The sequence below is a fragment of the Ananas comosus genome, linkage group 18 (assembly GCF_001540865.1).
Source record: "Ananas comosus cultivar F153 linkage group 18, ASM154086v1, whole genome shotgun sequence".
Lineage (NCBI taxonomy): Eukaryota > Viridiplantae > Streptophyta > Magnoliopsida > Poales > Bromeliaceae > Ananas > Ananas comosus.
In genome coordinates this window covers 7,336,847-7,356,306 of record NC_033638.1, presented here as the reverse complement: position 1 = coordinate 7,356,306, position 19,460 = coordinate 7,336,847, and the positions used below count along the sequence as shown (strand labels likewise).

The 19,460-nt window shown below is 38.3% G+C and overlaps 3 protein-coding genes across 4 annotated transcripts; 2 read left to right on the top strand and 1 right to left on the bottom strand.

The window, feature by feature from the left end:
- On the top strand, positions 432 to 4,202 carry LOC109723963 (probable E3 ubiquitin-protein ligase BAH1-like 1). Its single transcript, XM_020252516.1, has 7 exons — positions 432 to 533; positions 625 to 855; positions 2,514 to 2,758; positions 3,068 to 3,322; positions 3,435 to 3,572; positions 3,805 to 3,863; positions 3,958 to 4,202. Exons 1-7 carry the CDS (start codon positions 458 to 460, stop codon positions 4,061 to 4,063), a joined length of 1,110 nt encoding a protein of 369 aa, XP_020108105.1. The 5' UTR covers positions 432 to 457; the 3' UTR covers positions 4,064 to 4,202.
- Positions 7,331 to 14,448, top strand: LOC109723789 (kinesin-like protein KIN-13A). The gene is made up of 14 exons (XM_020252275.1): positions 7,331 to 7,528; positions 8,281 to 8,511; positions 8,747 to 8,932; positions 9,201 to 9,305; positions 9,472 to 9,549; positions 9,657 to 9,738; positions 10,209 to 10,371; positions 10,554 to 10,883; positions 11,253 to 11,471; positions 11,543 to 12,017; positions 12,141 to 12,755; positions 12,847 to 13,299; positions 13,419 to 13,484; positions 13,774 to 14,448. Exons 1-14 carry the CDS (start codon positions 7,331 to 7,333, stop codon positions 13,951 to 13,953), a joined length of 3,381 nt encoding a protein of 1,126 aa, XP_020107864.1. The 3' UTR covers positions 13,954 to 14,448.
- LOC109724428 (sm-like protein LSM4) lies at positions 14,583 to 17,799 on the bottom strand. 2 transcript variants are annotated; one of them, XM_020253247.1, is made up of 8 exons: positions 17,648 to 17,799; positions 17,480 to 17,525; positions 17,329 to 17,370; positions 17,145 to 17,243; positions 16,974 to 17,051; positions 16,121 to 16,163; positions 15,007 to 15,159; positions 14,583 to 14,899 (listed from the first exon to the last, which is right to left on the bottom strand). In XM_020253247.1, the coding sequence occupies exons 2-8, from the start codon at positions 17,480 to 17,482 to the stop codon at positions 14,877 to 14,879; spliced, it is 441 nt and encodes a 146-aa protein (XP_020108836.1). In that variant the 5' UTR covers positions 17,483 to 17,525; positions 17,648 to 17,799; the 3' UTR covers positions 14,583 to 14,876. The 2 variants fall into 2 exon arrangements, with proteins under 2 accessions (XP_020108836.1, XP_020108837.1); XM_020253248.1 differs by having other exon boundaries at positions 17,480 to 17,546; positions 17,648 to 17,786.

Below are 19,460 nucleotides of genomic sequence, written 5' to 3'. Positions count from 1 at the left end.
GCATGATAGACTCCGTACTTTCAGAAGTATGCCAGTCCTTCTCTCTCTCTCTCTCTCTCTCTCTCTCTCTCTCTCTCTCTCTCTCTCTCTATATATATATATATATATAGAGTAGGGCTAGAATACTTGTAAAAGTATCATGGGGGTGATACTTGTGTGTTTTTAGCCCTTGGATGGAGAGATGTGAGGTTGAGATGATGATGGTAGGTGGTGGTAGGTGGTGGTAGGTGGAATAGTATTTAATTCAAGGATTATGAATAATCAAAAAATAGATCCAATGGCTTAAAACCTAATAGCACCATGATGGTGATACTTATAAAAGTATCATAGCTCAACTCTCTCTCTCTCTCTCTCTATCTCTCTCTCTCTCTCTCTCTCTCTCTCTATATATATATATATATATATATATATATATATATGTACATGTATAAATGAACTATAGTTTGAAAGGGTCTCTATGCAATGTTACCCATCATATATAGAAGCCATTCATTTGTTGGCACATAGATTCTCGGGTTTTGTAGATGAACTGGGTATATTCTCGATCCTTTTGCATTATCAACCCATGTTGTTGTTGTTGTTGTTGTTGCTTCTCGAAATTGGAATCTTTATCACTGGGTTCAGCTGGAGAGATGAAGTTTGCAAAGAAGTATGAGGAATACATGAAGGGGAAAGAGGAGGAGCTCCCAACTGTGGGATTGAAGAAGCTCAAGAAGATGCTCAAGAGGTGCAGGAGTGAGTTCCAAGAACACCATCAAAAGGAAAGTGTAGAGGGAGGAGAGGAGGGGAATAATTGCTTGGATGGGACTTCTTCTTCTGTGGAGAATAGATGCACAAGTAGTGGACATTGCCAAGGTACTGTACTGTTGTTCCTTTCTGATCAGAATTGGAATATCTTTATCCAATGCTTAAGATGGCTTTTTTTTTTTTTTTTTTACTGTTACCAATTTCCATGTTGATGTTACTGTTCCTGCAGCATTCTTTATGATCTGTCGCATCGAATAACAGAATAACATGGTATCTGAATCAGTTCTAAGTGATCTCTCTTTATTATGAATGATCTGTTATCTCTTCTTTCAGTGCACGTAATTGAGTGGCGGTGCTACGACTATTTCTGAACCATTTTCTGTCTAATCAATCTTTTGGTTAAAGGTTTAGAATGGTTTCTTTGTTTTCAAAGGGGTTTTTAGATCTCTTCTGGGGCTGAATTTTGTTGGGATTTTGTTTCTCTTTTCAAATGGTTTTTTTTTTTTTTTTTAAAGTTTGCTGGTGATATTAAAGGAGGTGGTGAAATGGGTGCAATAGATGCCCTACCATTCACCACCTTTTGAAAGCCTTTAATTTCCTCTTTTTAGTCCTCAATTTGTTGACAAATATTTTTTGCTGCTTTTAAGGGCATTATTCTGAGGGCTAGATTATTTCTCACTGCATATATATATATATATATATATATATAGAGAGAGAGAGAGAGAGAGAGAGAGAGTCTGGCTACTATACTATTATGAGTACGATCACCCTTGTACTCATAAGTTGTTTTCGATGATAAAGCTTCTGAATCATCGATTCAGATCGTTAAACGTTATCTAGAGCATTTAAAACATCTAAAAATCAAATTTCATAATTTTTCGACAGCATTCACCTTACGATCAAAAGCTCACAAAATTGACAATTTTTGTGAGCTGACAATTTTTAACGGCCAGTATGGAATACTTGCTAGTTTAACGGTACAAAAGAATCCGAATAGGTTGAATTTTTGATAGAAAATTTTATTCACTACCTAGATAAAGATCAATAACTCCGATCTTAAATTGAAGGATACGATTATCCATTTTTAAGATATCGTTCGATTTTGATCGTTCATTTTATACCCGCTCAATGGATTTTATTATGATTTCGAAAAATTACGAAATTTATTTTCTAGAAGTTTCAAATAATCTAGATCATATTTAACGGAGTGAATCGTCGATTCGGAAGCTCCATCATCGAAAACAACTTATAAGTACGAAGGGCCCAATATTTCTACATATCTTTAATGATCTGCAATTTTCTCAATGTTATGAATGTTTACAAAAATACTTCTCTCGAACTTACGATTTATTTGAATATTGGCAAATTGCAATGATCTATTATATCAATTGCCGCAGAAGAAGGAAAAGAAAAAAGAAAAAAAAAACAGCTTATTTGACTTTGGTTAAGATCCGTATTTCATTTACTCCATGACTCATACTGAACAATTTTTCATTTGTATGCGCCTTCGATCACGACACCATTCACATGATTGTTGATGCATCTTGCGCGCATCATCGAAGCTATTTTCTACTTGTATTCACATGCAATCCGTGAGCAATTTATTAGTTTTCTGTAATTCAATTACAGATCTTGTTATGCAGGTACTATACTTTCACCAATCAAACAATCTTTTCGCTGGAAAAACAACAAGATCAAAAGAGTTACATTACCTTTTTAACATCTGCTTGTTGACTCAGAAACTAATTGTTCACACATGCATGCAGTGTGCGATGGCTCTTTCTTTCCCTCTCTGCTCGAGGAGATGTCGGCCGTCGTTGGCTGCTTTAACAGGCGAGCCAAGAGATTGCTCGAGTTTCATCTGGCTTCTGGATTCAAGAAGTACCTTTTGCGGTTCCTGTTCGGGTTTCACAGCAATCACGGAGCTCTGATAAAAGAAGGCAAAGACTTGGTGACTTACGCTATCGTAAACGCGGTGGCGATGAGGAAGATACTGAAGAAGTACGACAAGGTTTCGTCATCCCCCTTTTAGATAACTTTGAGTTTGTTTGAGCATGACGAGAACGTCAGGACTTGGAGAGGGGAGATTGTGACAACCGTAAGATTTGGAATAGTTCTATATATGAGATATAATAGTGCTAAACTTCTTAACCCAATTATAATATTTTGAACGGTGGCTGTGTCCAAGAGGTTAAGAGAATTAAGCATAAAATAGATGACCTTCTGGAAAGTGGGGTGTCACAAAAACCTTCCCTACGATCGTTGTTTTCACATGTGAATCTACATTTCGCTTCTACTAGCAACGAAAATTTATCTACAGGTTCACTACTCGAAGAAGGGACAAGCGTTCAAAGCGCGAGCCCAGAGCTTGCGCATCGAGATCCTTCAATCTCCTTGGCTCTGTGAGCTGATGGCCTTCTACATCAACTTGCGACGAAGCGAGAAAACCAGCCAGGCCGCCATGGAGCTGTTCGGAGATTGCGCCCTCACATTCGATGAGGACAAGCCGACGCTCTCGTGCGGCCTCTTCGATTCCATGAGGGTTGATATAAACTTGACTTGCTCGATTTGTTTGGTGAGTTTGTATTTATTTATGTTTCAATTAGATAGTGTAAGCAAAAATGTGGCACAAACTTAGCCTAAACTTTGGTATGTGCTTTAATCTACTGAAGCGGTTTTGGTTACAGGATACCGTGTTCGATCCGGTCGCTCTTGCTTGTGGCCACATATTCTGCTACATGTGTTGTTGCTCAGCCGCATCTGTCACGATTGTCGATGGGCTAGAGTCGGCAAATCCAAAAGCAAAATGTCCTTTATGTCGACGGGTACATTGCTTTCAGAAATTTTCCTCGTCCTGTTCGAGCTAATCTTATCTTATTCGTCCGAACAAGATACTAACATTTTCATGCTATGTGATTCAAAAACTTGGGTTTGTTCCCACATTTATCCCTCTCTGTGTGAAATATATGACACCAGTTAAACTTTATGATACTTTTCCACACCATATGATTCGAATTTTGCGACCGTGTTTATATTTATGTTTCTCGATCGAATCAGGGAGGAGTCTTCGCTCGTGCCGTACACTTAGATGAGCTGCACATTCTGCTAAGACATAGGTACAGTTCTTGCTGACGAAATTCTGATCAGTAGTAGATCGGCTTTACCGTTAAAAAGAAAAACTCAAAACTGTTTTGTTCTGTTATCTGACAGTTGTTCCGATTACTGGGAGAAGCGGCTTCGGATCGAAAGAGTCGAGCGTGTTCGTCAGACGAAGCAACACTGGGAATTACAATGCCGCACGTTCATGGGCATCTGATCAAAATGCTTGTTCTTAACTTTCGAGTTTGGCTCATTTAATGTACTATTTTAAAGGGTAATTAAGTTTATGCCCTACTTTTTGTACAGTAATTTGTGTGTGTGTCATGGGAAAGCATTGAAGCATTTCTTTTTGAGTAGGTTGATTTGTTCATGGTTTTTTTTTATCCCTACCTCTTCTACTAACTGTTGTATTAGTTTAGTGTGGCAAATTACTCTTTGGCCCTCAAACTATGATGCACGTGATATTTTGGTCCCCAAACTTTTTTTTTTTTTTTTTTTTAAGAGATAGGTAGCACGCTACCCGCTTCGTTTATTTCATTTAGAAATAAACTTAGCTGGAAATGTGAATCAACTAGAATTCGAACTTGGGTCTCGGGTACTAACCACCAAGCCCTTTGCCACTTGCTCTAGGGACGGTCGGTCAGGTCCCCAAACTTTAATTATCGCAATTTCTAGTTTTAACTTTCTGAATTGTTGCAATCAGATTCCACAATCTAATTTAAATGGCTAAATGTTGATAAATTATTGATGTAGAAATGATATGAAAATATTGTAATTGATGATGCAACAATATTTAAGATATTACATCACTTTTATATTAATAATAATTTATCAATATTGTTGGGCTTTAATGAGAAATGGTGTGGTTGGGTTTGTGAATGCATTTGTAACTCTAAGTTGGCTCTCTTAGTCAATGGCGTTGCAACTAATTGGATCAAATCTAAAAGAGGTTTATGACAAGGCGATCCGCTATCACCTTATCTCTTCTTACTTGTGGTCGGGTGTCTCGCCAGGATGACTGATAGGGCTGAAAAATCTAATCTTCTTAAGGGAATCGGACCAACAGAAGATAGCGCTGTAACCTTAATACAATACGTAGATGATACTTTTTTCTTTTGTGAGGCGAGGAAGAGATATATGTACAACCTTAAATTTTTGTGGAATCTCTTTGAGTGGGCTTCTGGGATAAAGATTAATAAAGTGAAGTCAGAGCTTTTTTACATGGGGGGAAAGAACGGAAAAGACGCTAGACTCGCTGGCATTTTGCAGTGTAAAGTTGGAAATTTGCCAACTAGATACTTAGGCCTACCGTTAACTCACAGGAAACTTAGAAAAGAAGACTGGGTAAGTGTCATTAATAATTTCCAAAGGAGGATCGATGGTTGGCAGGCTAAACTTCTTTCTAGAGGCGGCAGGTTGATTCTGGTCAATTTTGTTCTTTCTAATATGCCGATGCACTTTTTCTCCATTTTTAAAGCACCAAAATGGGTCTTAAAGCGTTTGGAGGCACTGCGAAGAGACTTTTTTTGGAAAGTAGAGATAAACTATGCTGGGGAATCCATTGGGTTTCTTGGAAAAACGTGTGTATGAGTCGGAAGGACGGAGGCTTAGGTGTGAAGGATTTGGCTACAATGAATGATGCACTTTTATCTAAATGGCGGTGGCGTTTTCTCACTGAAAGGGGTTTACCTTGGACTAAGTTGATCAGAAGCTTATACTATAACAGAAGACGACCGCTGACCGAAGAACGGTCCTTTAGACCGGCCTCACAATGGTGGAAAAACGTGGTAAATTTGAAGGAAGTCTTCAAAAGTGGATTGAGCTACGGGCTGGGGGATGGATTACTCATTGATTTTTGGGCTGACAGATGGTGTAGCGACGCATCCCTAAAGTCATACTTCCTAGATATCTTTTCCCATGTGGATCGCAAAGAAGTGAGGGTCTGTGATTGCTTCGCTGCCTCGGGATGGAGGTGGAGAAAGATTCTGAGAGGAGCGAGGCGAAACACTTTGTATAGTAAAAAGCGTGTTATGGAGTTGAAGAACACCCTATCTAGCATACGGGTTGTAAATCAACCTGATGTCGTACAATGGAGATGGAATTCAGGTGGTAAATATTCAGCCAAGTCAATGTATTCATTCATCAGGACTGGAGGAGTCAAAGATGTTGTGACGCCGGCTATCTGGTGACTGAAAATTCCGACGAAAGTCAAATTTTTTCTCTGGCTAGTATTAAAAAAGAGACTCCCTACTGTAGATAACCTACTTAAAAGGGGTTGGGCAGGTCTCAATGCGTGTGTCATGTGTGGCAATGAACTGGAAACAGTTGACCACTTATTGGCGGAGCGTGTAGTCAGCAAGTTTCTTTTTCTTTCCCTCCTAGAGGCGCCCTACGTCTACCCATCATGTGAGGATGTCAAGTTCGTTTAGAAAGAGTTGATAAGGAGGCGGTCAAAGACGGACACGTTGAAGTCTCAAATTCTTGTGGCGGCCATCTGGTGGACGATTTGGTGCGAAAGAAATAATTTTATTTTCCGAAACTTGCCCATGAATGCTATTTCTACTGCTCATCATATTAAAGCTCTAGTGAAGGAGTTGACTGATTTTTGCAGAGTAGGGTGACGTTGGTTATTGTTCTTTGTTGTTCTTTTTTTGTTATTCTTTTACTTTTTCTTTTAGTTTCTTTCTCCTTCGTTTAGTCGCCTATTTGAGGCCCTAGCTGCCTCATCTTATATAGCTAAGTTCATTTACCTAATAAATGAAGCAGATAGCGTGTTACCTTTCTCTAAAAAATAATAATAATAAGTTATTGATATTTAGCCTTTTAAAATTATCAGATTTGGTTGCAATAATTTTAAAAGTTCGAACCAAAATTATTACAAATCAAACTTTAAAAATTAAATATTTTAGAAAAAACCGAGTGTAAAGAGAAACACCTTAAAGATGCCACAAGTATTTTGTGCTATCAAAACAAACATATCCCTTCTGTCCTTGTCCTTGATAAAATACGTACATATACGACGAATCACAAATGTATATCCTCATTCCTACTTAAAAATTATCTTTTAACGTGTTACAGTATTTCTATCGTCGTGTGCTATTCTCAGTAAGACATAACTTAAAATTTTGGTGTTAAAATTCGGTGACCTAGTGGAACATAATATTCAAAAAAAAAAAAAAAAAAAGGCTCAGGGGCGTATACGCGAGCATCAGAGGGGCAAAAATGTCTTTACACTTTCACAACCGTTTTGCGAGGGGAAAAAAAAAAGAAGAAGAAGAAAAACAACGACAACCGCCACGGCATTCTGTCAACGCGAAGAGAAGATGCAGCATGACTGCTCGGCATGTCATCCCCACAAATCTCAAAAATTTTAAAAAAAAAGAGTAAAAAAAAAAAAATCTCACTCCCCCTCGTCATACCCAAACCCTTGCGCTCGAATCTCAATGCGGTAACGTTGAGCTCTTCTTGGTGCGGGGGGAGATCGATGAAGTTCCGGCGATCTCCGGCGGCGGCGAAGGCGAAGGCGCCGACATGCCAAGCCGGGGCCGGGTCGGGGGCTGCGGCGGCGGAGAGCGTGGACGCGGTGACGGTGCGGTGGCTCCAGTACGCGGGGCTCCAGCACCTGGCGTCGTCTGCCGCCTCCGCCGACCACCACTGCCGCCTCCGCTCGCTCCTCGCACAGGTCTACAATCATTTTATGTGAATTCATTGATTCGGTTCCTTCCTCGTTACGATAGTTAAGAGCAGGAGATTGTACTTCAATGGTGTGTTCTCTGAGCAGTGCTATTAGGAGAAACACTTTTTCTTTTTACGGTTAGAAGTTCTAAATTGAAAATTCTACTTTTAGACCTCAAAATCGTATTGAAATGATTCTTAATGTAGGAGAAGCTCTCGACTTTTTGATTGTCAAATGTAGGTCACGACAGCTTAAAGCAGAAGCAGAAGCAGAAGCAGTGCCAAATAAACCATTAGCCCCGCGAACAGAAACAAGAATCATGACATGTATATAATGTCTAAGCGTTTCTCCGCCTACAGCATTTAAGCGTAGACAAATTTTGTAGCTTTTATCGTGAATATGAAACAGTGTGGTTAAATGTCGTAAATGAAATTTAGGACTACTGATTTTTATGGTATCTGTAACAGATTTATAACTAAAATTCTAAGTGCTGAAGATGAGTTGAGAACTAAATAAGGGGGATGAAACCAAGGTTTGGCTAATAAGTAGCTTGGTACCAAAATGGTAGCAAAAAAGCTTTTCTTTCAAAATTTCTAAGAACTTCAGGTGTACTACGTTATCTCGACTCTTCGTTCCCGTCGCTCGTTTTCGTGTATTTTTCTAATTCAGCATCTGAATTTTTCGAAGCTCAAAGCTGTTTTTACAAGTCAATGTTGCATTGCTGAGAGCTACTTCATTTAATCTCGAATTGTCGGCAGGGTTATGGAGCTCAGATCGCCGAGGGCAATCGCCTACTCTCTAGTCTATTGACGAACTCGAATTTTAGTACTCAGTCAGGTCCTGACGCGTACGACGCTAGTTACACTACAGAACAAGATGTCGCGACTGAAGGCGCGATACATGGCTCTTGCTCACCTAAACTTACGGGAAAGTTAGGGACTGGGCTTCTCGATCTTCATGCTATGGACGACACCGAGCTTCTTTCTGAGGTGCGATCTTTCCTTTCTTGGTCTTTCTCGCAGATTTACTAATTTGACTAAATTTGTAAATCAAATTTGAACCCAATTAGAGTTGGTGGTGATTGGATAGCAGAACAGAAATTGAACTAAATCCTCGCTCAGAGAGGAAGTTAGGAATTGCAATATCATCTGTTTGATATGATAGTTAACTTGTAGCGGTCGAGTCCGTATCTAACCGAATATGCTAAGTCCTATTTTTCTGCAGAATGTGATGGCTGAACCGTTCAACCGTTCACTTTTTGCGCCATCAAGGGGAGCGAGTAATGATTTTGATTCCGCAATCAGGGAGCAAAATTTAGAAGGCCGGTCAGATTGCAATTACAGAGCATCGGTTGGTGCGAAGGAGATTATTGCCTCGAAGGAGAAAAAGATGGCTAAGATTCGCGTTGTGGTACGACGAGTCAATACTGATTTTTCATGCCAATGCATGCATATGCTTTAAATATGAGACTAGAATGTTCTAAGGTTTCTTTTCTATTTATCAGAATCATTTTGCACATGTATCGCCAACTTGTACGTAACATCTGACCTTGTGCGAATTTGATGATTATATAATAACTATCATGGTTTTGTGTCGGTATCTGTCGATATTACCCCAAGCACTGGCTTGTAGATATACACACACTGTAAATAAGCTTATCTTACTCATCATGTTTCAGGTTCGTAAAAGGCCCCTCAGTAAGAAGGAGATTTCTAGGAAGGAGGGCGATATCATCAGTGTAGACGATAATGCGCATATAGTTATACAAGAGCCTAAATTAAAGGTTTGTTGTTCTTTGCCATTTCCTGTATTCTGACATTTGCTGAAGTTATCTGATACTTCAGCGAATCTTTTTATCAGCAAACATATGTGTTTACTTTTTCTGACAGAAACATTCTCTCATTTATATTCTGTCGCAATATCTGATTAAATACTTTTTGGCACACAAGGTAGATTTGACCGCGTACGTGGAGAAACATCAATTTCGGTTTGATGCTGTTCTGGATGAGAATGCCACCACTGATGAGGTAACTTGCGTTGCACCACGCTACGTCTGTTACTTTCGGTCCTCTTACTCTTCACCATTAGCTATATTAATAATAATACTTGTATTATAACCTCGTTTATTTATCAGGTTTACAGCGTCACAGTGGAGCCAATTGTACCAGCAATCTTCCAGCGAGGAAAAGTGACATGCTTCGCATTCGGGCAAACAGGTGCGAGTTACATAGCGGAATAATCTAATCATGTGTGTACTTTACTGCTTACCGACGTGCATTACTTCTTCAGAATAAATGAGTGCATGGTCGGTGTCGTGTTGACCTGATGAACTCATTGAGTACAGGTGTAATGGAAGTTATTAGTCGACTTTATATTCGTGAAATTCATTTCTTCATAAAGATTTAATAAAAATTTGGAAAAAGAAACTTTCTTGATGGTAACTATGTGAATTTGCTTCAACAAACTAATTTCATCAGGAATTAGATAAAAGTTTGTCAGTTTGGTTGAAGGGTTAATCTCAATATCTCATTCAGTGCAGAATTGGCATTTATGGGGAAAAACTTACTCCATGCAGCAGTATTTTATTGATAAATGCTTGCTTTTTCTTTTGCCTCATGGATTACTTTTTGGTTGCTGGTTGCGATAAAGTATTTGCTTATCGGTAGAATGGCTTGATGGTTTTCAGGCAGCGGCAAAACCTTTACAATGCAACCCTTGCCCCTAAAAGCTTCAGAAGATATTTTTCGATTGTTGCGTCAGACGAACTACCGCAATCAGAACTTGAAATTGTGGCTCAGTTACTTTGAGATCTATTGCGGGAAGCTTTTCGACCTTCTTAATGATAGAAGGTTCAGTTCACTTGAACCTCTCTTCTGGTTCCATTTTCTCATCTTTTACTGTTTTTACATATCCAACTAGATTCATGTCCTCTCTCTTTGTTTTTGTTATTGGTTATTCGGCTTTTATCAGGAACAGAATCAGAATATATATCTTTCAGCTATAATTTTATGGCCTAATTGATCTTTTGCAGGCAATTGTGCATGAGAGAAGATGGCCGTCAGCAAGTGCGCATCGTCGGATTGCAGGAATACGAAGTCTCGGATATGCAGATTGTTGAAGAACTTATCCAGAAAGGAAATTCTGCGAGAGTTACAGGGTCTACCGGAGCCAATGACGAATCATCAAGATCCCATGCTATTCTACAACTGACTATTAAGGACCAGGACGACGTAAATGACGCAAAAAGAAACAGTAAAAAGAGTGTGTCAAAGGGCGGCATGCTTGTTGGCAAAATATCGTTTATCGATCTCGCTGGAACGGAACGTGGGGCTGACTCTATCGACAGTGACCGAATTAAAAGGTTTTGCATCTACTTATTGATTTTCCTAAAGAGTTTTCATTGGTGATTTGTCATATGTTAAATCTTGTATAACACTAATCAAGGCCGAAAATGAAACGATTCTTTTCATTTTTTGTCTACTTTATAGCCTACTGTTTGAAAACTCCAAGAACCATGACAGAGTTTTGAAATATCGATGAAAAAGTATGGACTACTGCTACGTTTGTTTGAACTATGCATAGATCATTCAAACCATGCAGCATGTTGGCTACAATTACAGAAATCAAAGATCTTTTTATAAGAAGAACCAAACTTTTATCTTTTTTATCTTTTTCAAAAAGACCCCTAAGTATATTGCGCTGACGCATAGTTTCGTCCTTCGAGTACTAGTACTGAGGGAGCTGAAATCAAAACAAGCCTCTTGGCCCTAAAGGAGTGCATCCGAGCCCTCGACAATGATCAGGTTCATATCCCCTTCCGCGGGAGCAAACTAACTGAGGTGCTTCGCGACTCTTTTGTCGGCAATTCGAGGACTGTTATGATAGCTTGTATTTCTCCGAGTACAGGTTCCTGCGAGCCTACCCTGAATACCTTGAGATATGCTGATAGGTGAGTATCTAATTTCTGAATTTGAAGTTCCAAATTCAAAAATAGCTAAACATCGGTTACTCACTTGACAGGTTTAAAAGCCTGTCAAAGGAGTCGCCTTTAGCACCACCACTTCGTTTCTTAGTCGAATCGGAGGATACTTACGAGCAAAACAATGAAGAGGAAGAAGATACTACAATCTTTAGGCGGAAAATAGAAAACAACAAATATGATCCTATGCCTGAGAATAGTAATAACTCCTTCAGGTTCGAGCCAAACTACGACTATAGCAGAAGGGAAGTAGGTGGGACCAGTTCGAATGTGCTCGAGATTTATCAACATAACAGACAAAATACTTCTTCTGGCTATAAAACACATGCTACAGCACAGTTTTCGCTGAATATCTATTACAACGAAAAGCCCAAACTCAAAGAGAAACACTCTTGTTCTTCGAAGGATTGTGGGTCTATAGTTTCTCCTAAAGGCTATGAAAAACAGCAGATGCATGGTTCTTCTTCGAGTACCGCAGTAAGCCAATATGGTGAGGAAGGACCGCGCCGTGAGGAGGTAAAAGCAGATTTTCTTTACAGTTATTTAAACCAACGATTCTACATTTTGAAACTACAGAATTGTGTTTTTCATTTTACGTTTTAAACACGAGTTTCTCCTCCCTTTTTTCCTCTTTTGTAGGAGAAAGATGATCTAATAACTTCTCGTTGGGACGAGAGAGAAAACATAACAGATATTGCCTGCGATGTTTATTCAACAACCAAGAGTGTGAGCTCAGAGTCGAGTTCTCTTTCACTTGCGATGGGCCGGAATGACATGCAAAGTACTTCCAATGATTCTTCTACTTATAAATTAGGCTCGACAACACCAAGATCATCGGATATCCACGAGAATGAGAATGTTTCATCAGTCTCCTCACCGTCTAGAAACTTGATGAGGGACGAAAAAAGCGAGATAAGGAGCAACTCGCCTAAAAGAGAAAGTGGGTCTAAAATGGCCGCAAAGAGCCACATAAAGAATCAGATACATGATCCTTGTTCGAATACTTCGGTAAGGCAATATGAAGAGGAAGCTCCATCTCAGGATTCTATGCCTGAGGGGGACAGTAACTTATCCAGCTTTATGTCTGAGGACAACTCTAATGAAAGGAAAGATGATGGTATTGCTTACGATAAGCTCGAGAAGGGTCAAAATAACACACAAGATACTCGTGGCTGTACATCCAATAATGACAAACCGGATTACAGTACGAACTATTCACTGCCTCAGGAGCAAGATATCAACGCCATAGTCGAGGTACAAACGCATCCATCTATTAAAAGCCTATGGTTTCCTACACTTGGATTAGAAAAGTTTCATCTTCCTACCTTTTTATTGTCTCTTGCAGGAAAAGGATCCTCGAGTATCGTCTTACTCGGAATGGACAAAAACTACACTTAATATTATGCATGGAGTAAGTTCAACTACCGATAGTTTCAGCTCGAAATCTGGAAACAACTCTAGCAGAACAGAAGACGGCAGTCCAAGATCCCCCACACTTGAGATGGCCACGAATGACATAGAAAGTTCTTATTGTAATAATTCGACTTGTAAATCAGATTCCAGTATGCATGGTACACTGAATTTGCATGAGAGGGAAAACAGCCCAGCAGTTTCCTCACCTTCTAGAGAATTAAATGAGGAAGAGAAAAGTGAGATTCAGATCAGTACTAAGAAAGATAGCGCATCTAAATTGTTCCCCAAAAGTCATGAAGAACAACAGATACGCAATCGTGGTTCAAATATCTCAGTAAGCCTACATGAAGAGGAAACTCTGTCACAGGAGCGCGAAATTAACCCAGTATGTCCAATTCAAAGTCTCTAATATCTATATTACTTAATGGTTTTGCTTTTTTACGAGAAAAAGTCATTTCTGTTATTTTGACTTGGAATCTTGTGCTCCATTTCTTTCCTGCGCAGGAAGAGGATGCTCTGATATCTGCCCATGTTAATCTACTGGAAAATACAATGGATCTTATGCATGAAGTAAGTCTAACTAGAACTTTTCGCAAACTGTGAGAGCGAGAATCTTTTTAATCTCTGTTGAAATGTTACATAATTCTTACGCAAGTTCGCGACAATTCACAACTTTTTAGCAGTACTAACCCCCTGATAGTTTGCATTGTTTATGCCATACTTTTTATTGCTTGATGCATACTTAAAAAGTTTCCAAATACTTAAAAGTGCAGATCTAGCATAGAAGTACTCCAAACATTGAATTCCGAAATGCATTATGCATTAGGTGCTTGCGCTGAAAAATCATTTGTGTTACCAGGAGATGAAGCTGCTTGTGGAAGTGGACAAACCGGGGAGCCCTATCGACAAATATGTGGCGCAGTTAAGCCTTTTGCTATCTCGCAAAGCTGCCGATCTCACCAACCTTCAAGAACGACTGGTGAAGTTCCAGCTCCATCTCCAGGATCACCGAATTCTCAGAGATAACAACATTTCCTAAAGCCTTGCTGGTTATATGATCTCCCGACGCCCTCGCCTGCTCCTGACCATATAGTAACATACTGTAACTGTAAAGAATTTCTTACATTCATGGCATTCAAACTGTGTAACTCGAGTAGAGAACCACGAAATTTAGTTCCTTGGACAAACCCTTTCGCCATATCCTAATGTTAAAGCTGCATCATTTTCTCCTCCCATTCTTGGAACATATGAATTGCTATATTATTATGTATAATGGATCTTCCTGAATACAAAAAATCGAGATGATTGGTTCTTCAGAGGCTAGCTTGTGGTGCAGATAGCAAATTGCCCCAGTATTGCAGCAATATTGATGACTGGGTTGCTATAAAATTTCTCAAATTGCTCACTTGGGAAATGGTATAATACACTAACTTCACTGAACTACCATAACAACTCCGTGATGATTCCATCCCGATCACGAAAGGTAGCAGAATAGAAACAAAGTTGACAAGTTTACTGAGACAGTACAAAAGGCGTATTTCACCAGTTAAGATTATATGCAGCACCAGTAAAGACACAAGATGGCATTCTAACTCAGGTCGAGCATAAACATAGAGATTGCTATAGTTTAAGAGAAGTATGCCGATAAAGATGCATGAAGCACACGAATTTAAGTTAAGAAAGAGTTGTATAACTGGTTATGCATCCAACGTTTCTTATGTTCATAGAGAGTAAACGAAAACAAGAAAAGCAGCTTGAACACAATTTCCTTCCTCATCCCAACTACAGATCCTCTCTAGCATTCTCCACCGACCATAAACTAGCACGAGTTGATAAAAATAAAATATAGTGGAAGCAATGTTGCGCCATCAATAATGCATTCTTCCCATCATAAGCTTAGCTATGCAAACCGAAAGAAAAGCCTTTTAAAAGCGGCATTCTCCTCTCCAAGTTGAGGCCTCATCAGCCCCGGCCACGTCCTCCGCCTGTTAAGTTACATTCCATTAAAGAAATAAGTATTACTACTCAAAAGCAGAAAGAATTAGCTTGAAGTACTTCTCCTCATGATCAGAGAAAGCATGAAGAGAGTTACCTCTTCCGCCGCCACCTTTCCCACCTACTCCACCCTTTCCGCGGCCACCAGCCTTGCCGCCCCCGTCATCCTTTCCACGGCCGCCGGGCTTTCCACTGCCTCCGTCTTCTCTCCCTCTTCCCCTTCCTCGGCCTACGCCAGGTGGTTTCCGATCTGCAAACAAGCAAGATAGATCAATACAAGAGAAATATGCGGGCCGCTAGGAGACACAGACACTGCTTCGAATAACTTGTCCAGGACCATTTCTTCGTTGGTTGGTGGGAGGCAATAAAAGATGATGCAAGCAAGGCGGCATAAGTAATTCCATTCTATGGATAGTATCTTGCTGGGAGGCAAGATACTATATTCATTAAATCATGATTGTCAGGATCAGGTAATAATGTCAAGCACTTGTTCATAATCAGTAAAGGAAACACTGATGCAACACACTTAATCCTGTATAACTTGTTTTAACATCCAGAAAGGCCCTTAAATTAGCTTATATGTAATCTAAAATAGTGTTTTTCTTAGTAAGGTGCAACAAACATAAATTCCATTTAAGCAGACTGATATGTTTATCTTTTCTTCTGAAAATTCATATTCACTAAGTTTAGCCAATGGTGAAAGTTAAGCAAAAGAGCAGCTAATGAGGTTCAGTATTTTATTTCTGACAGAGTTTAATTATGTCAAACAGTCAAAAAAAAGCTTTGACTCGCTCAATACAAACAGTCAATAAGTCCAATTTCTTGCAGTAACTATTGTACTTATTTGCTGGTGATTCGATTTTAATTACGTTTTATATTAGTTAAAGAAGTTAAAATATGTTTATTTTGTATTCTGTTGGACAGGAGGGACATGTTTGAGATTATACCATTCCCAAAATTTCAAAGTCAAGAAAATAAACATATCGAGCTACAAATTTTTTTCCGAACCAAGCTTCTTCCACTACCCAGATACTACACGCCTGAGTTTAGAAAGGCAATATAGAATGGAAATTAAGAAAAAGTAGATAAACATACTTTAAGCCTCAAATATCATGGCAGCGCAATCAAACTATGAAGAGCGAGAAAAAAAAGATCTTGTTAAATAAACAGGCCCTAAATTTCATTAACTTACGGAAGGATGAGAGGAATACCTGAACGGCTCTTCGTGGTTTCTTCTTGAACCTTGTCAATGACCTAGAAAAAATGTTGTAACCAAACTAAGTAATTAAAGAAAGATAATGCCATCCCGTTTGAAAAAGTACTATAGAAGGGCTTGGAAGTTCATGAACTGTCTAATAATCATAATCAAATACACCAAATTAGGGGCCAGACTGATCTGATCGGGGCATAACTTTCTGCCAATAATGAAGTACTCATCTAAGTACAAGTTTTTTAAAAAGGAAAGGAAAGCATGAGATCACACTCGATCTTGTGTCAATTACAAAAAAAAAAAAAAATGCCAACTCCAAAAGAAAATTCAAGCAAAATAGTGTCTTTTATAAGAAAATTTATTTTAATAAATTCATTTGATAACCGATTGTAAGGTAGAGAATTTTACAAGCAGAGTGAAACGAAATTCCTTTTCGATGCAATATCAAGAGAAAATTATTTTTGACTGACTCAAGAATTGCCACTGGAATAGCCCAAAAAATGAAACACTAACCGTCTAACACAAAACAACTAGGCTGAAGAAAACAAAATGAACAAAATAATTGGTTCAATCAAAATAACTGAGATGGGAAATTTAACACGATTCAACAGTTCAGGTTCTCGACTGTTTGCGAGAAATAAAGCTCTAATCAAGAAAGATTTGTCCATCGGCTCAGTGGGATAATTACTCAAAGTGTAAGATATGTTACGAAAGTTTACAATTATCAAATTAGAGTGTGATTAATTACGAAACATGCTTGCAGCAACAAACAAAAACTCCATTAGAAGCTTGATGAAATGCAAATAATTAGAAAACTAATAAACATCTTTAGAAAAAGATCTCATTACTCAAACCTCATCAGGAACTCGCAGATACTTTATAGTGTTCCCACGAATGTAGCATTCGGGCATTCTCCAGAACCTATCACCATCCTACAACCACAACAACATTTTATAAGCAATAGATAAAATTAAAAGAAAAGGAGCAGAGATCACGAACTTGAAACAAAATTAGAAAGGAGTCACCTTTGAGGTACAGATCACCTCGCGCAGGTGAATATTCATCCACGTATCGCAATTCACCAAGTGCCCGTTGTACGTCTCCCCGTTCTTCAACTCCACCAGCTGATCCAATCAAAGCACATCCAACAAATTCAAAACCCTAATCGACCTAAAAAGACCTTTCAAAACCCAAATCCAAAACACCTACCATGGGATGCCCTTGAGCCGTCTTTAAAAGTGACAGCGGAAGCTGCAAACAAACCAAAAGATTCAATATTAGATCAAAAAGTAAAAAAAAAAAAAAAAAAAAAAAAAAAAAAAAAAAAACACATCAAAATTAGTTCCGAAAAGAAACGCACCATCTTTCCTGGGCTGTAATAAACCGCACGGATCGAGGAAGTACTCCTGAAACCAGTGATAGAGATCCTTCGTAAAAAGATCAAATAATCTTCTAAATCCGCGCTTTGAGAGAGTAGGGATTAAAGGAATCACAAGATCGAGGGATTTGAGAGGGAGAGAGAGCAAACCCTAGGTTTTGGTGCCTGTAACGAGGATTCTTGAAACCCTAGAATCGCACGGACGTGAGCAGAGAGAGGGCTTCGCCGCGAGGACGAAAATTTCCGCGTCGACTCGAAAGAACACTAACTACTGTACCTCTTGTTGCATACAAATACTGATGATAATAACGCATCGATCCCCCTTAACTATGGCAAAATTTTAAATTAACCCTTTAATTGTAATATTTGACATAATTTCACATGAATCCCTCCGCCTTTGACATAGTTCCTCAAGGAATAGCTTTATTAAAGAGGCAATTGTTTATATATTTTTTAAAAATTCAAACTTACTTATTTACTCCTTTTAAAAGACTAATATTAAAAATATACTTTTAACATTCTGAGTTATTTAAATATACTAGTAAAGTTAAATTTTACTAGTGAACTACTAGAAACAATTGTTATTTCAATAAAATTACTATCTTGTCCTTTCAAATATATTCTTCTATAATTATCAATTTTTTTATATACCCTTAAATTATGAGTAAAAAAAGTATTTTGATTTTTTATCTTTTTAAATAGTCTTCTAAAGTCGCCAATTTTTTTTATTTACCTTTAAGTTAGGAGCAAAATAGATATTTTGACTTTTTTTATACCAGGGTAGAAATTTAAACTCATGTTTTAACTAAATATGAGTTAACAAGTATTAACAGCAAATTATTTTGAAAAAGAAAGAAGGAATATATTTGAAACAAAACAAGAATAAAAATGTATAAAATATTTTAAAAATTTTGACGGGTATATTAAATATTATTCCTATATTAAAATTACTCGTCTAAAAATGAAAAAAATATTTTTGAAAATAGAAAAATTATAAGTAGATTTTCATTAGTTACATTGAGAGCTAAACACGGATAATATATAAGGGATATATAAAGGCTAAATTAGTAAAATTTTTCTGTCAAAATTCGATTTTTCACTTTTCTCCCTGTCATTTAAAAACCTACACTTTACCCCCTTATAAAATAAAAAATATTCACAGAAAGGTACGATGTGTAAAATAACCATTTTGTCCCTCATTATTTTCGTCCGATGTGTAAAATGACCATTTTGTCCCTCATTATTTTCGTCTCCTTCCTCATCTTTCTTAACCGCCGCGATTCACACCTCGATCAGCCTTGATTTCCTCCTGCACTCTCGCCGCCCGCTGCCGCGATTCACACCTCGATCGGCCTTGATTTCCTCCTGCACTCTCGCCGCCCGCTGATGGAGAGGTAGGCAAGAGCAACGAGCGAGGCGGCGAAGGAGGGCAAAGGGGATGTGGGCGAGGGCGAGGCAGTGGAGGAGTACGAGACGGCAGCAAAGTGGCGAGCCAGAGGGAGACGAAGCAACACGAAAAAAGACGAAGGGGTATTTTTGACATAAAAAATATTTTATAACGAAATCCTAATGAATCACTAGATGAAGTGCCATTTTTCATTTTACAAAAGGGTAAAATATAAATTTTTAAATGACACAAAGAGAAAGTAAAAAATTGAATTTTAACAAAAAAATTTTCTGTAATTTAGCCATATATAAATTATAAGTACACTTTCATTAGTTTGCGCAAAATTTCTATAAAAAGCCTTCCAAGAGGCACAATTCAAAAGCTTTCCCCTGAAGTGCGGAGCCATTGTTACTTACTACTTTAGAGCAAGCCCCAATAAAAATTAAAACAACAAAATATAAATTTATAAATCTTAAACTACAGGATAGTAGAGTACAATCCAGTAATATCACAGAAAAAAAAAAAAGAGATAATTTTTTAAGTTTTCTACCCCTCAGTTTCATTTAATTTGATAAT